Raw genomic sequence first — 16,729 nt, 5'->3', positions numbered from 1 at the left:
TGCTTGTCTAGGAAAACAGTGTTTCTTAGAGAGCAGGACTTTGGTTTATTTCAGAATTTTTCAAGCTTTTCACCTTCTTTTGCCTTCCATAAAAATATTAGAGTAAACTTATTTGCCCACAAAACCTTCTTGCTGAGATTCTGATAGGAATTGTGCTAAACAAGTGTATCAAATTGGAAGAGAATTAACATCTTGACTATGTCAAATCTTCCACACTCCACAAATGCAATGTGCCAGTCCATTCCTTGACATCTCCTAGTGTTTACTTTTCATTGGTATTTTGCAATTGTCAGCACACAAGCCCTGTGTGTGTGTGTGTGTGTGTGTGTGTGTGTGTGTGTGTGTGTGGTGTGTGTGCATGCTCACGTGTTTGTGCACAGGCACACATGCATTTATGTTGTGTTTCCTCCTGTTTGCATGGTCATCTTAGTATATTGTCAGATAAATTTTCACATCTCTCTTGCTAGATGTGGACATACTTGGCATTGATTCACACATGTTGATCTTGTGTCTTGAAACTTGGCTTAATCTATTAGTTCTCTATGTGTTTCTTGCCCTTATCTATACATATAGTGATATCATCTTTAAATAAGGATTTGTAGATGAGATCGAGAGTGTTCAAGGTGGTAAGACCACAGACAAGTAAGAATGTTTAATATGTACTCTATCTGGACCCTTTGGTTCCTCTACTTGTGTTGCTGTGATAGCTCAAACTTCTAGTACTATGCTGATGTCAGTAGAGAAAATAAGGGCCACCCTCGGTCCTGCTCCCCAGTCTGAGGCAGAAAGCATCAGTCTTAACTCCATAGCATGATAGCACTTGTAGGACTGCAGTGCTGCTCTCAGTTCTACAGAGAAAAACACCCCGAATTATTTTTCTAAGAGTTCTTGTGTTCTTCAGGAATAGCTGTTTACTTTTGTTCAAATGTTTTTTCTGGATTAGTTAAAGGGCCATGTGGTTATTGCTGTTTTTTGTTTTGGTTTGGTTTTGTTTTGGGTTTTGTTTTTTGTTTTGTTTTGTTTTGTTTTGTTTTTTGTTTTTTGTTTTGTTGTTGTTGGTTTTTTTTTTTTTTTTAAGATGCTTTAGATGTTCCAGTACAGAGTCCAGGATTTTTTTCAGTGCCGATTCTTCCTTGCATCCCTGGAAGAAACCCATTTAGTCATGATATATAACTCTTTTTATACATTGCTGGGTTCTGTTCATTATTATTTCAGAGGTTTTTGCATCAGTATTTGATGAGGAATATTAACTTTTTAAATTATTTTTAGCATCTTTGTCTGATTTGTACATGCTACATTTGCTTCATAGAATGCCTACAAGGTGTTTTCTTCTCATATTTTCTGGGAAGGCAACTTGGTTTTTAGTTTTTGTGTAAACAGTTAATACAATCCTCTGGTGAAGATATCTGGGCCTTGAAATTTCTTTTGATGTAGGTTTCTTAATTAAAAATTAAATTTCTTAATTATTATAGGACTACTCAAAGTTTCTATTTTGTGTTCCTTGAGCTTCTGTGGATTATGTGGCTTAAGATAGAGATCTAAGTGCTTAAACTTAGACGATGGAGTTGTGAGCTGTGACTCCTTACTATTTCTTTGATGGTTTCAAGTCCTATAATGGTACACCATCCTGACCCTTCCATCTGCCCATCACCCAGCCCCATCTACCCTTACCCCCACCCATCTCTACCCATACCCACCCAGTTTCATTGCTGGTGTTGATAATTCTGCAATATCTCTTTTATTTGTCATCCTACTAAAAGTTATCAGTTTGGTTAATCCTTCCAGAACCTGCTTTTTGTTTCACTAGTTTTCCCTATCATTTTAAAAATTGATTTCAGCTGCTGTCTCTATTATTTCCTTTGGTCTTCTAGTTTTGGGTTTGCTCTTCTTCAACCTAGATTTCTTTGAAGTGGAAGCTTAGATCTCAGACTTGAGACCTCTTCAGTTGATGTAGACACTTTTCTTGTAGTGCCTTTAAGTACTCTTGTGAGCAGTTTTACATCCCACACGTAAGATATGCTGTGCTTCCCTTCAATGCAATGCATGGATGCCTCCCAAGAACATTAGTTTCCAAGCATTCAAATATTGCCCTGTATAACTTTTCTCATCTTAATTTCTCCTCCAACTAGCACAGGAGAAAAATAATCCAGATAATTTTACTTCTTTTGAATTAAGTGACATTTCTTTTCTGGCCCAGGAGTTGGTGTATCACAGTACAATTGATGTGTGTATTCTTCAAAAGAATGTGTGTTCTTCCATCAAGTTGAGTGATCTATAAACTGTTGGTTAGGTTCTCATCACTGTTGGTTGGCCAGTTGTTCTAAATCTTTCTAATTTTCTGTACAATTATATCAACTATTGAGAGAATGATGTTGAGAGCTGTGTCTGTGGGTTTGTCTCTCTCTGCTTTGAGTTATACCAAGTTTTCTTCCACACATTCTCAGTTCTGCTGTTTGCTCCACTCACATTCAGATAGCTATGTCTTCTTAGTGGCTTGAGATTTATCATTGCCCACTGCAACCATACAACCCATTAGAACTACCCTCTTTGCCCGATTATTTTCTTCACTTTGAACTCCATGTTTTATGATAGTTATTAAATCTTGGAAGTTGGGACTACATTTACTGAATAGACTATTGGAGCAGACGTTTCTTTTTCTTTTCTTTTTTTGCATTGCTTACTCTCCCCTCACTGACTCTATGTTTCCTAGGATGAGACATTTGTAACAGCTCATGGACCCAGTGAAATGCAAACAATTCCTCCAGAACTCTACTTGTGAACCAAGCAGTGTTTTTACACATAGGAAACAATGATACTTTTAAAAATAACAACTGTGATATCTCATAAGTGTTAGCAATCTCAATATTAAGATTGAAGACACTTTTTTTTTTTTAAAGAAACTTGTATGGGTAGGCTTCTAAATAATTAAAATTGAGTTTAAATAACTTAACTATTGGGCATTTTTTTTTTCCAGAGCCAAATGTCTTGCTAGTAATGCCCACACCCCATTTGATAACACTTGGGAGAAAAATACATGGAGTGGTCATATAATAAACATACTAGCAATGGTGTACTATACACACCAAACAAGCTCAAAATAATGATGTTAGGATTTTATTATATGTGATTACCATGACTGGTGTCAAGATGCCAAGGAAAAGTCACAGAACATGTGTGTGAAAACATGCATAATTGGTTCTCATAAGTAAGTAAGAGATGAATTTAACTTACCTTTGCACCAAGGGGATGGAGAGGGGACAGTTAAAGAGTGGGAACAGGTAAGGCACTTGTAATCCTGAGAGTACACACCCTGTCCAGCCCACCAGCAGAGTAGGAATGGCCTGTGGCTAGCCAGTGTGTGCCTCCTTAAGAGAAGAAGATATTCACCTGCTTAGGCAAGTACTCCTTTGTTCTCTGGTTGCTTCCTATTTTTCCAGCTTTTTGCAGGCACTCTCAGCATGGTGCAGTCTAATCCAGACATGGAACCGATCACAATTGCCAGAGCTGGCCTCCCTACATGGCTGGCACTTGTTCTTTCCATCTTTTGGAATATTGCTTCTTTATCTCCGGTTATGTTCTTTGTTTTTGTTTTTGCTTTGTTTTTAAATCTTTGTTCTCTCTTTAATCTTGCCCATCCCCTTTACTCAAAGCAGTGACCCCAGTGAATTGTCATAAAGTCACATGTGGGACTGATACCAGTGTGTGTCCTGTTTATTGTGATTTCGTTATCTCTCCTTCTCTCTCAAAACTGAGAGCTGTGAAAAGCTGGAAAACTTTTCCTACTTGACACTTAGGCAAGAGTCTGACTTATGAAAGGGTCTCAGAAAAATATATAAGTTGATATATGAATGAGAGACCATTTGTAAATAATAATAATAATAATAATAATAATAATAACAAATAAAACTTTATATGGTACATAACATGCAACAAGAGTTATTGTAAGCACTGAACAGATTTGGGTAATCTAATCTTTGAAATGACCTCTTTAATATCTCTGTTTTGAGGATGGTAAAACTGGGACCCACTGAACATAAGAGAATTGCACAACCAAGTAGACTCGGTGGGAAGTAATTGAGCAGGCATTTAGAAGCACCAGACTTCTTCTGCCTCTTGGCTCTTTTTTTTCTGAGTTCTCCCTAATTGGTTGCAGTCATGAGAAAACAAACACTCCCAAGTACATTTGCGACTGCAGTAACTAAATGCTCTCACTGTCCTGTAATGCAGGTCACTCGGGGAACATTAGCTCTCTGGATGAGGTTGCCACCATGGAGAATTTATACAGAACAGCAATGTGTTTAATTAAGTGGCTGTTGAAAACACCCACCAGGACAAATGGATTCTGGCAACAGAGGTGCTTTTGTTACTGCCAGAGTCCTGCCACAGGTCATTAAGATCTTGATAGATTGGAGACACTTTTCTGCTTGGATGCCTTCACCAGAGGACAAGGCATGTCTTCCTGGGCTTCCGATGCTTGGAGGCCTGGAGACTTGGAGACAGGTCCTCCATGGGCCCTATCAGCAGAGAACTGTACCAGAATAAAACTAGAGTCAAGCCAGGGGTGGGTTCTGAGCCACGCTGTGTGATGTTCACTGTGCCAAGCGTAGCAACAGCGCATCACAATGCTGTCGCCACAGTGTGCATGGTGAGTGGAACCATAATAGAAGGTGGGTGCCAGGAAAGGAGATGAGGTTTTTTTCAGTTGAATTAATATGGGACTGCTCTAGGAACTCAGCATTATAGAAGGACAGGAAAAGGGGAAGCTACTCCAAGGAAGGAATGCCATGCAAGAGAGAAAAAAACCAGGTGAGGACAACAATGAGTCCAAAGCATAGCATCAGGAATTTAGGGAGATGTGAAAACTAATGGTATTTAAAAAGGAGATAATGGTAAATAGGGCTGGAGTGAATGCATGACTCACAGGACATCAAGAATAAAAAGAAGCAGTATGGGCCCATGGAAGTTCATGAATAAGAATAAGTCAGATAGAGATGGATGATGAGCATAAGATGATGGATAGAGATGGATGCCTCTCAGATTCAGTGTGCAAAGGGATCCTGTAAAACTGCAAGTTCAGGTCGAGTAGGTCTGTGGTAAGGTGAGGGTCAGCATTGCTATCAGGCTTTTGGGTGTTACGCATGCTGTTGACCTCTGGACCACAGGTTTAGCAGTAGGAGTCAAAAATCCACGCACGAGTACAGAAAGTGAATAGAACAAAAGAAGCAGCTAGAATGTTGACTTGAATAGCCTTTACATCCTTTAGTGCCTCGTGGTTATAAAGGATTAGAAATTGACAATTTACAGTTTTCTGGTCTTCGTCCTTTTTAATTATTGTTAGCTGTAGTTTCCATTACAGAGCTGTTTTGTAATCCTTATAACATAATTAGACTGTGACAAGATGGAAGTGTGGCTGGCTTTCGTCCATCAGCATCACTCACCATCTCCATCTCCTACAGGCATTTGACTATTTTAGTTGTTTGTGGGCAAAGACTAAATAAAGTCAAATGAACAGCACATGCCGAGGAGAATGGGCAGGGGAGCGAAAGGCGAAGAGGTCTCTGATCCTGCCCAGCGAACCCCTGACCCTCTTCCCTGCAAACAAAAGGCAATCAACAAAGAAACCAGACACAGGCGCAGAGACCATGCAACCAATTTAAACTGCAGCGATCTCTGTGTCAGGAGTGTGTGAAATCACAAAAGGCACCAAGTGCAGTGTAATGGAAAGACAACAAGGTGGGAGAGAGATGTCACTAGGTCACGCTTTCCTCTGACCTCTAATAAGGGGTTGCCCTTGAACAGGTCATTTAATCTCTGTACTTCTTCATCCATAAAATAAAGCCAGCAGCTTGCATGGTCCTGCCTTTGCAGGCTGCTTGAGGAAAGCAGGTATGAAAGAGGCCACATGCATGAATCTCCATGGATGAACATGACCCAGAGTCAATTGTTGGAAAAATGGGACATCTGCTCAGGAGTTCTAAGAGTACCCTTGTGTTTCAGTTAGTGTTTCTACCGCTGCCATGAAACACCATAACAAATCAGCAAATTGGGAAGAAACAGGCTTATTCAGCTTACACTTCCAAATCATAGTCCATCACTGGAGGAAGTCAGGACAGGAATTTAAACAAGGCAGGACCCTGAAGGCAGGAGCTGATGCAGAGGCCATGGAGGGGTACTGCTATACTGGCTTGTTTCCCATGACTTGCTCAGTCTGCTTTCTTATAGAACCCAGGACCAGAAGCCAGGGATGACACCACCCACAATGGGCTAGACCCTCCCATATTGACCACTAACTGAGAAAGTGCCTTACAGCTGGATTTCATGGAGGCACTTCCTCAACTGAGGCTCCTTCCTCTCTGATGACTCCAGATTGTGTCAAGTGGACACAAAACCAGCCAGTCAGTACACCTTGTCTCCCTGAATGCTTTTGTATTGTTTAATTTTTTATTTAAAATTCTTTGTTTTTATTTTGTCTGTATATATATATATGTACGTCTGTGCATGTGTGTGTGTGTGTGTGTGTGTGTGTGTGTGTGTGTGTGTGTGTGTGTGCACGCGCATGCGCGTGCAGTGCTGTGGCCTGTATGTGGAGCTCAAAGGTCAATTTGAAGGAGTTGGTTTTCTACTCACTGTATGGGTTCTTGGATTGAACTCATGTTGCTAGGCTTTACCTGTGCTGAGCCTTCTCAGTGGCCCTGGCTTTGTTTTATTTAAAAATCTGAGGGACCCAGCCTGAGAAAACTCTCTAAGCTAGCAGGGATAACCTGCACACTTCCACTTACCCTGCCAAAACCAAGAAACAGAATTCTCAGTTTTTTTTTTAACTGTATTTATGAGAAACCACAATGGACTCTCGAAGGGATGCCACATATGAACGAACTGGTCCATGCCCATCAGCAGGCTTCAGAACAACACCAACGTACATATGGAGAGTGTCTTAGCCATGGCATGTCAGAATCTCTATCTTTGCTACTGTGACTCTAGGGTCCACTACTGAGTCCAGTCTCCTCATCTTACACAGATGACGCTTCCTTTTTTTGGACAGTTACTGTGGAGACTCCATGAGGAATGCTACAGAAATGTTCATGGTGTTTTGTTTTTTTTTTTTAATCAAATAATATGATGGATGCTTCAATGTCTTTCTAATCAAAGTCTTTCTCCACCAACATTCTTGGCTCGGTGCTTTGATTTTAAAGAATAATAATAAGCACTTAGTTCTGTGTAACACTCACTTGTAGTTTGAAAAGAAGTGGTTAAATAAAAGCTAAGCCACCTAGTGACTTTCAAAAACTATGTGACATCTAGGAACAATACAAGGAACGTCTTGGGAGCAGTGCTACTTAGAGGTCATCAAAATTACATGGATTACATTCTTTCAGTGGCAAATGCAAGGACAGCACTTACCACAATGTGTGCTACATTTTAAGTGTTCAATTAAATGTAATTATTAAAACATAACCATCTTTAGCGAAATACATAGAAACCAGCTAGACTTACATATTCCAAAAATTAACAGTGGATGTGTTTCTTTCATGAGATTAAATTTCTAACAGACCAAACAACACACTGAGCCAAATCCATTAGCCTAGAAAAAAGATTAAGCCAGGTGTGATAGTGCAGACCTGTCAAGAGGATTAAAATAAACTGTTCCTCTATCTTTATTTTGGTACAATAACAATAGTACTTTATTCTTTCGAGCTCATACTTGGCTACATATAAGACCCTGTCTCAAAATATATATATATATATATAAAATAAATTCTACTTGTGTTTGTGCAGCTGTCCTGACGGAAACTAGCAAGCAGGATCCACACCCACGTCTTCTACTACGAGGTCACTCATTTATTTCTGAGAATGGAGGTGGGGGTTAACTCCACACATGTTCTATTCTCTGTGTGCCCAACACCAGAAGTTCATTAGATTTCATGTATTTGCCCATGCCCAAGTCCTGAGACAGAAACTGGGTTGGTTGGGGAAAAGCAGGTAACAAAACATATTCTCAATGTTTTTCACAAATAAGAAGAGAGCAAGAATTGATTGGCCTTGTCACTATTAGAGGGTCTTCTCATGGAGGTGTGAGAAGAGTCTCTTCCACCCCTCACCCTTGTATGTGTAGGGAAGAGCCCATCTCCTCTGCCTCTCACAGCACAATAGACATGGGCACCTGGAGTGTGCTATACTGAAGAGACTCCATGGCCATTCTGCCACACTGTCTGGGACACCACAGTGTGTCAAGATGTTCTTGGGGCTGGCTTAATGAATAAAAGTATGTGTGCAATTTTTTTAAATGTCTTTTTTTTAGAAGGGCCAAGAAGGAAATAAGAAAGAGAGGTTGAAATGGGGATCTCTTTGTCTTTGTAACTGTGTAGGTATAAAATTCTCCTTAAAAGGATGTCTGAAAGCCTGGACTCTAACACTTTCCCTCAAGTACTTGTGATATTTTATCAAAACTGGGATCTAAATGGAGTTATGGCTCCCTGTCCGACTCCACCTCCCAGCTTCTCTGGCCACTGTCTACATCCCCTTCCCACATGCCTTCAAATTCATTTTTCTACTATTGCTGAATACTATATACAGTTTAGATTATCATAAGGGATTAATATGGACAACAGCTTTACTAACACATTTTTATTCCCTTTGCTTGATATAGAAGCCATTCTACAAGAAACAATAATGCTGGGTTTGCTCTCCATTCTGATGAAAGTGTCCAGACTCATATGTAGAATAATGTACACACCCTGTCTGTATGGACACCCCAGACATATTTCCCCCTCAAAATTGTCTTTAGTTCTGTGAGTGATGAATGGCAATATGTAGGGAAGGATTTAATGGGGTTATAAGCATGTTTCCTACAGTGTTTCTTACAGAATGTTTCTTCAGTAAAGTAGGACTCTGTCACCTACTAAAGACACAGTGACCCAGTCAACTATCAGTCTTCCAGGCCCAAACCAAAAGCTAACGGATGGCTTCTCTTACAGGCAGTGAAGTGCAAAGATCCTCAAAGCCCAGCTGTGTTGACTTCCAGTTTTTCTCTCACCTCCCAAAGCATCCTTCAATAACAGCCCTGTGATAAACGACACGGTTCTTAGCATTTCTCCTCTGCAGTGGTAACATGTTAATCTTCTGTGACAGAGAGCACAGCAGGCTATTATTACAGGGCAGAAGAGAGAGGTTTCTTACCTTCCAGCACAGGCAAGACAGGGGAGAACCAGGGAGGGCCATCTCAGCCACAAACCCAGAACAGGCCCTGCAAACACACAGCTTCCACCTTCAAAATCTTTCTAAAATTTTATAGCAATCTTTTCTATTCACCACTGGAAAGGGTGGTCTTTGTGAGTTTAATAGCAGATTAATACTACATTAGCTTTTCATGGTGTAAAAGCTACAGGCATGGCCCACCTGGGTTTTTTCTGCACTGTTGACGTGTTTTCCATCATTGCCTTAAGCTTAGACAGTCTATCAAGCCACTAACTAGGAAATTAAGTTATGGTCTGCGGTGTTTGCCAGTTTTGTCAGTATCAGTGTAGATAACTTGTGATGCTGAATTCACGTTCTCCAGAATCCGGGTGCTTATCGTTCCTAACCAGAGCAGACTTTTCATTTCCTGGGTCCAACACGGCTCTCCATTTGAATGAAGCATGGGGGAGGGAACAGATCGTAGATTTGTCCAAATGAATTACTGAAAAGCTTAAATTATAGGCTTTCTTTTTCATTAGTGTTAACTCAGCAATTATAGAAACAGGTAAGATAGACATGAATGAAGGAGAAAGGGAAAGGAAGATGTAAAAGCAGGAGGAGGAAGAATAAAGAGGAGGAGGAGGAGGGAGAGGGGGAGGAGGAGGAGGAGGAAGAGGGGGAGGAGAAAACGTTCACCAATTATTAGTGCTTGTGACTGGGAGAGGGCACCAGTGAAGCACTTTACAGTAACTTCTCATTTTGTCCTCTCAAAATCACATCAGAAATGAATTTAGTCTCATTTTATAAACAAAGACACAAAGAGTAAAAAGGAAAAAAAAAAGACAAGAAAGTTAGTTTTGATTTGGTTCTGGGAAGGTGTTGGAAAGAGTAGTGTAAAATGTAACCACTCAGAGCGACTGGCTGGAGATCTCATTCTCCTTCCTGCTTGTTGGGACCCCATTTTTGCAGCCTGGATGGTTAAACTTTCAGTCGTTTCTTCCTGGAAGCGCATCCAAAGAAGCTTCCCGGCTCCAGGCTCAAAGACTACACACTTCTTCCTTCAGCCCTAAGGACCACTGGGTTACCAGAGATCTTAATCCCCAGCCCGATAACAATATTCACTAAACCCATCAAAAGTCAAAGTGGGTGTTTTAAACATATTTCCACATAATATTATGGGTTCTATAGTAGGCAGACACCTACTATACCCCCAAATGTATCAATGAGTATGTGAAAGATCACAGGCAGTGCGATTTCTTGGAGGGACAGAAAGGTAATTATGTCCATGTAGCATTCCCAAAGGAAGCTCTCCTTTGAAGGGAAGTCTTAAAGGGAAAGGATGGTGTTATATGAGCAATAAAGATTTGTGTGTTCACTTGCTTCTTATCCTACCTTCTCCCCCCCACCCCCCGCAGCCTGCATTTCCTATACTGCATGCTTCCCCTAGCATTGATGTCCATACCACACATAGAACTCACACTGTATATGAGACCTCTTCTGTATCTTTTTTTTTTTTATCTTCTTCACGGCACCTAGAGTGATCAGCAACCCAGTGTATTTACAGAATGCACACTTGTACTGGAGAGGGGTCAGAACTGGGCACCTAGTAAGCTATCCAAATAATCCTTGAAAGCAATGATACAGACCTGAGCCCATGACTGCAGTGGTGGCTGGGGGCCAGGGAGTGCTAGCCTAGAAAGATCACAGTCAGAGTCAAATGTGTCCATTCGAGTGACTAAGGGAACCCTCTTTAGTAGGAAAAATCAATCCAGCACCATAACAAAGCCCAGAAGAGTTCCTGTAACTTACGCAGCAGCATCTCCCTTTCTGTTCCAGTGATATCAAGCAATGTGTTTCCACTTTCTTTCACACAGCCATATATACTCACTCTGTCAGGAGCCAGAAGCCTTGAACAGTCTCTCCAGAAGTCTGTTTTATGTGGCCTCTCAAGTCTTCCACCGCAGTCTCAATGGCTCCTTGCTGAGTGGGAGAAGAAATCATTTCACATAGGGAAAACCGAACATACCCTGTACTTCTGATTAGTTAGAATGGCCAACATCTCCTCCTCCTCCTCCTCCTCCTCCTCCTCCTCCTCCTCCTCCTCCTCCTCCTTCTCCTCCTCCTCTTCATCTTCATTTTCCTCTTTCTCCAGGAGACTAAGCCTGGTCTTGCAATTGCATATTCTGTTTCACTGCAAGGCAGAGAACTTAGGCTTGAACTCTGTGTTTTTATGCTAGCTCTATTGTGTGGGCCAAAATTATTCCAGGTCTTATCTTCTCAAATCCTATGTTTTGTCACTGGAATGAAAATATCCATTTTCAGAAAGTTCAAAGCAGCTAACTAACTAATTAACTATATATATATATATATATATATATATATATATATATATATATATATATATATATATATATATATATATATATATATATATATGCATTTAAGCCTTCCCAGATTCCAAGAGCACATGATGGTAAAACACAAAAAGTAGCTTCTTTCCAATGCTCCAACCATCAGTGCAGCTCAACTCTGTCTCCTCCTAACTTTCACAAAACAAGTGTTCCCATGTTCTGGGCCTAGTTCTATGTGGTTAACAGATCGGCACCCGTTCTAGTAAATTCGTACCCTCCCCAGTCCACCTATTCTTAAACTTTGTTGTACATCAGAGCCATGTTGAAACATTTCTAGGACCCTTCCCAGTTTCATATTCAGGTAGCATTTCTAACACGTGTCCAGGTGACATTGTTGGTAGGAAGACTGTATTTACAACAACCAGTGCTCTCTACAGTTATTCTCAATGCTTGACTATACACCAAAATCATCAGGGAGACAAAAAAAAAATCCCAAACCAGGATACATACTAGGCCAATTATTTCAGAAACTCGGTGGATAGGTACATAAGCACATCAGGAATTTTTAAGAATGCATACTATTTTATAGAGGAATAGAGACAAGGAAAGAGTGGTGCAGAGTGTGAGCTAGCTAATTACTTTATCTGCACACCAGCTCCTTGGTTCCTTCTGTACAGCCCAAGCCTTCCACACAAAGTAGATACAATACCTAAAGGGATGTGAGTAACAAGATTTGTCCATAATTAGTTCTGCAATGTGCGCTCAGTACTTGGCTTTCTGGCTAATAGATTGGACTAAACCAAACCTTCTGAGGCACACTGATGACCAGAGGCTCTATACATCTTCAAGAAAATGTGATCAAAGTTTTTAGAGCCAAAGATTCTGATTCCATCATTTTATCGAGTTTCTTCTTGAGCTAGATGGTCAGCTACTGGACTGAACGATTTTTCCCTTTGTGTCATTGTCTGTGGCTAGTTTCAGGCTGGTCAGAAAGCTAATATTGGCACTTCATGCTTTGCCAAAAGCAGTGTGTCATAAAACCAGCAACTTTTGGGGTTTCTGTCAAATATGCTTAGCACTGCTGCCACAAAAGTTCATACTGATGTCATTTACTTCCAGGGACACTGCAGGCATCAGACTACCCTGGGAGGGACACCCTGAAGGTCCTGGTAATTCTCCCTTTGCTCATATTCTCCCAAAGCATTCTGACTCTTCCAGGGCCCACTTTTCAAAGTCTTCTAAAACACAATGCTCTATTTAGTGACTCAACACTGGTATTTTTCTCCTAATTTCTTTACATAATTTTAGCCTCACAAATATAACTCAGTAGTGAAACTAATACTTTTCAGAAAAAAAAATGTAAGTAGACTTGGAGAGTAATTAAATAACCCTAAAATAAGCATTTTGCTGAATGTTTTCATGCCACGCAGTTCACCAAAAATATGTGAGATGAATATAATATTGTATAAAATTTTAAAACCTTACTATCTTCCACACCCAAAGCAATTGCCAAATCTATCAAAATGAAGAATGATCTATATTTGATCCAGATATATCTTTGTGAAGTTATACTTCAGAAATTCTTACACACATGCAAAATGGCATAGCTGAAGAACTCTTTGCAGCCTTGTATGTAGATAGTAATAAATGAAGAGCATTGTACAAATGCTGATCAAGAGGGTGCTGTATTATAGAATGTGTTCAGATAATATAATACAATGAAGGTATAGGAGTAATAATGTATATTGATAAATGAAAAGAAAAAATAGAACAGGAGAGGGCGAGGTAGGCCACCTTCCTTACAGAGAAATATGTGGAGTAAGTATGTTCCTGTTGGCTTACACCCAGCTAAAATAAGCGTAAAAGGTCTATGAAATATACTAATGCTGGTTCCCTTACAGTGGGAAAACACGAGCTGGAAATAGAATAAGAAAGTGATGCTTTCCTGTATACCTTTCCAAAAGCTGAACACTGACAGTGTGTTATTTACAGACTGCTTTGATGCTCTCTACAGCTCTGTCCAAGTTCACACTGTCTGTACCGTTCTTTCCTTTCCAGTATGAACATTGCTCATGCCCTGGTTATAATATAGAACAAAATGTAGCCCAACAGAGAAATGTGTTTCCTTCGCTTTTATTATTGTAACTAACCTTTTGTACTTTATAAATTCAATCTAATAATTTAGAATAAAAATTTTAGAGTATATAGGCTCATGTCTTAGATATCAAGGTTTAATCTCAGTCATGCTTATGGCTCTCTGAAATTCATGGTAAGTCATCACTGTGTTCTTTATTAGTTTGTTAATTTGTTATATTGTTGTGATAATGATTACTGTAACTGAACTACTGGGAGATACCACGAGTCCCTGTACATTAAACAGTAACAAACACTGAATAATGAGAGGCTTTACCATCATTCTCATTATTGTTTATGTTTACTAAAAGGGAAATAGCCATACTAGAATTCAAGGATCAAAGGCTCACTCTGTGCAATTAAGCACTTATCTCTGAGACTGCAGGCTAAGAGAAATAGGAAACTGTGATCAAATACATCATCCCACACAACATAGCGAGCAACTCTACTGTCTCCTACATTCTAGCTCTGAGTAGTTCCAGGCAAAGCAAACCTTCTTGGGGAGTTCCAAAGACCTGCAGGTCTGTTTCATTACATTTCCATGTTCTAGATAGCCCAGGGCCAGTGCTGACCCACACAATACCCTTGACTTTGTCATTGTTTTTCATGTAATAAGCTCCTTGAATGCAGAAAGAAGCAGTGGTTCAGAAAAGAATTATCCCAGAGACTCTGACTTCCACATTTCTTTTGTGGCTACTATGATGGCTAGTACAGGCCATTTTGCAATGAACAGATAAGTAAGAAAATTAGCTCCATTGGCCATGATCTGTAAAGGCAAAGAAAATTTGTATTTACTTGAAAAAAAGTTATAAACTTCACCTTATCACATCCTTGCTGTGGTTGTGCTCTCACAAAAGAACAAATCATCTTTATGGCGTTCCTCAAGAAGTTCCACACAATGGAAGCCAAGCAACCTCTTGCCCAGTGAGATGTTTATTTTCTAAACTAAATGGAAGCTCACACAGGCAATAACAATAAAACTAATAAATGTATTTGTTCCCAATGTGAGGGCAAGTCACCAGGAACCCTCTAGCAAAAGAAGAGAAAAAGAGAGAGAGTATGTAAGCCAAATTAGTGTCATGGAAGCAATGACATCTCACTACACAATAGGAAGTCCTGAACCTGCTTATTAAAGTCTCGCTGCTCACAATAGAACACAGGCTATAAAAAGGCCATGGGGAACCATTAATTAAATATTAAAAGATCAAATAGTTTTAGTCCCATTAGTTTGTATGTAATTTACATTCTCTAGTATAAATTTAGAGATAATTCTCCATCTCGAATCGCTTTCAACTTTCTGATAAGGTATCTGAAAATACAGAGCCCTACAGGGAGTTTAAAAATATCTTGCTCCATGTGGGCTAAGCATTGTTCTTTTCATAAAAAGTTGCTTTTGAACATCAGTCTCCACAACCAAGATGATTATCATAATATACCTCAAGTTATTAGCCTTGAGGGATACTTTTGTTTGGAGAAGGCATGGGGCCTTTTTTAGATATATCCAAGCAACAATAGCAGATACACTAAAAACAGAGAAAGGGGTCATAAATGGACTGAGAGCAAGGGCTTTAGACTTTCACTTCTGCGACCTTACATTCATGCCCCAAGGTCGCAGGTAGGACAGGGACAGTGTCAGGAGTTGTGCATTGCAGGTATGCTTCCCAGTTCTGGCATGAGCCTAGGGATGCTGGTGACCTTGGACAAGAAATAATGCCTTCAGGTACTTTAGAATGTTCACTGGATATTCCCCCAGACCCACTGTCTCTGAGAAGAGGTCTGTTAAATTAAGTCAGAGAGTCATAATTTTTACATATTATGATAATGACCAGCAAACTATAGCAGGAGTTTAAGAGGTGAATAATTTATTTTTATGATCTGGTACTTAAATGTGTGGTATAATGTCTGATACTGTGATGCTAAACTTACTACTTATTTGTCAAGAATTCATTTCCATGCCAGTCACTTCTTTGCAAATCCCTCTTGAGACTCATAGAATCAATCATTCTTCTTCTTTTATCCTTGGATACCAATACCTGGCATCCGAAAAAACTGTGTGTCATGCTATCACAGAAAGCTAATTAATGCCTTTCCTTCCCAGATCAATGATGTGAAAACAGTCTAAATATCCACCTAACAGGCTTTGAGGTTTCAAATGCTCAAGCCAGGCCCAGCATCCCTGTCTCCTTGCTGCCTGCTGATCCAGATGTGGAATGCTCAGCTCCGCCGAAACCTTAGAGACAGCTTCCCCCAAAAACACATTGGTGCTAATGCAACAGGGAATTCAGACTGCCTTAATGTGTCTACCTGCACGCCGCCATGCTTTCTGCCATTACAATAATGGACTAAACCTCTGAACTGTAAGCCCCAATTAAATGTTTTATTTTATAACATAAATAAATAAATAAATACAAACATACATACATACATATACAAATACATAAATACATGTCCACCTAAAGTTAAACACATTGTAGTATATATCCCCAATGTGGGATGCTATGGAACTAATTTAATAATGATGTCACAAAACTGTTGTGGCCATATGAAATTGTCAGCATATAATTCTAACTGCTTACAGAAATTATATATGAAAAATAAAAAAGATCCACCCACAAATGTATAAGATCACATGCAATACATTTTTTAGTTATTATTGAACAGTGAGATTATAGTGACTTTTATGTTCATATCTGTATTTTCTAATTTTTTTATCAACAACTTATTTCTTGTGTGATGATCCTAAAAGTCTTTTAATAAAATACTTCAGCAACAAATTCTTTGATTCACTCACTCAGTGTTTTTCCCAATTTGCAATGCATATGCTTTAAATTCTTAGCCTAGCATGATTTGAATTGTATGTGACTATAGCAGGGAATCACGGTACCTCAAATAGGTAGCCAGGAAAGTGGTTCTAGCCCTCCGTGTGCTGTTTAGTAGACTCTTGGGAAAGTCAAATCTCACTCACTCTTGTGTTACTGAGAATGAGTAACTTGAACAGCAAGAGCACACCAGCGTTGGCAGAAAGTTTGTAGAAACACAGAATCGAATTTGTTCGCCAGCTGGACCATGAC

The 16,729-nt window shown here is 39.7% G+C and overlaps 1 protein-coding gene across 1 annotated transcript in view; it reads right to left on the bottom strand.

The window, feature by feature from the left end:
• Tprg1 (tumor protein p63 regulated 1) overlaps positions 1-16,729 on the bottom strand; it is a 137,607-nt gene that overhangs the window by 85,219 nt on the left and 35,659 nt on the right. The window contains exon 3 of the mRNA XM_036203223.1: positions 11,063-11,154. Within this exon, the coding sequence (XP_036059116.1) occupies positions 11,063-11,154 (92 nt within the window). The remainder of the gene's footprint in view (positions 1-11,062; positions 11,155-16,729) is intronic.

This window comes from Onychomys torridus, chromosome 12 (genome assembly GCF_903995425.1).
Source record: "Onychomys torridus chromosome 12, mOncTor1.1, whole genome shotgun sequence".
Classification (NCBI taxonomy): Eukaryota; Metazoa; Chordata; class Mammalia; order Rodentia; family Cricetidae; genus Onychomys; species Onychomys torridus.
Note: the sequence above shows the minus strand (reverse complement) of the source record. Positions and strands in the feature narration are given on the sequence as shown.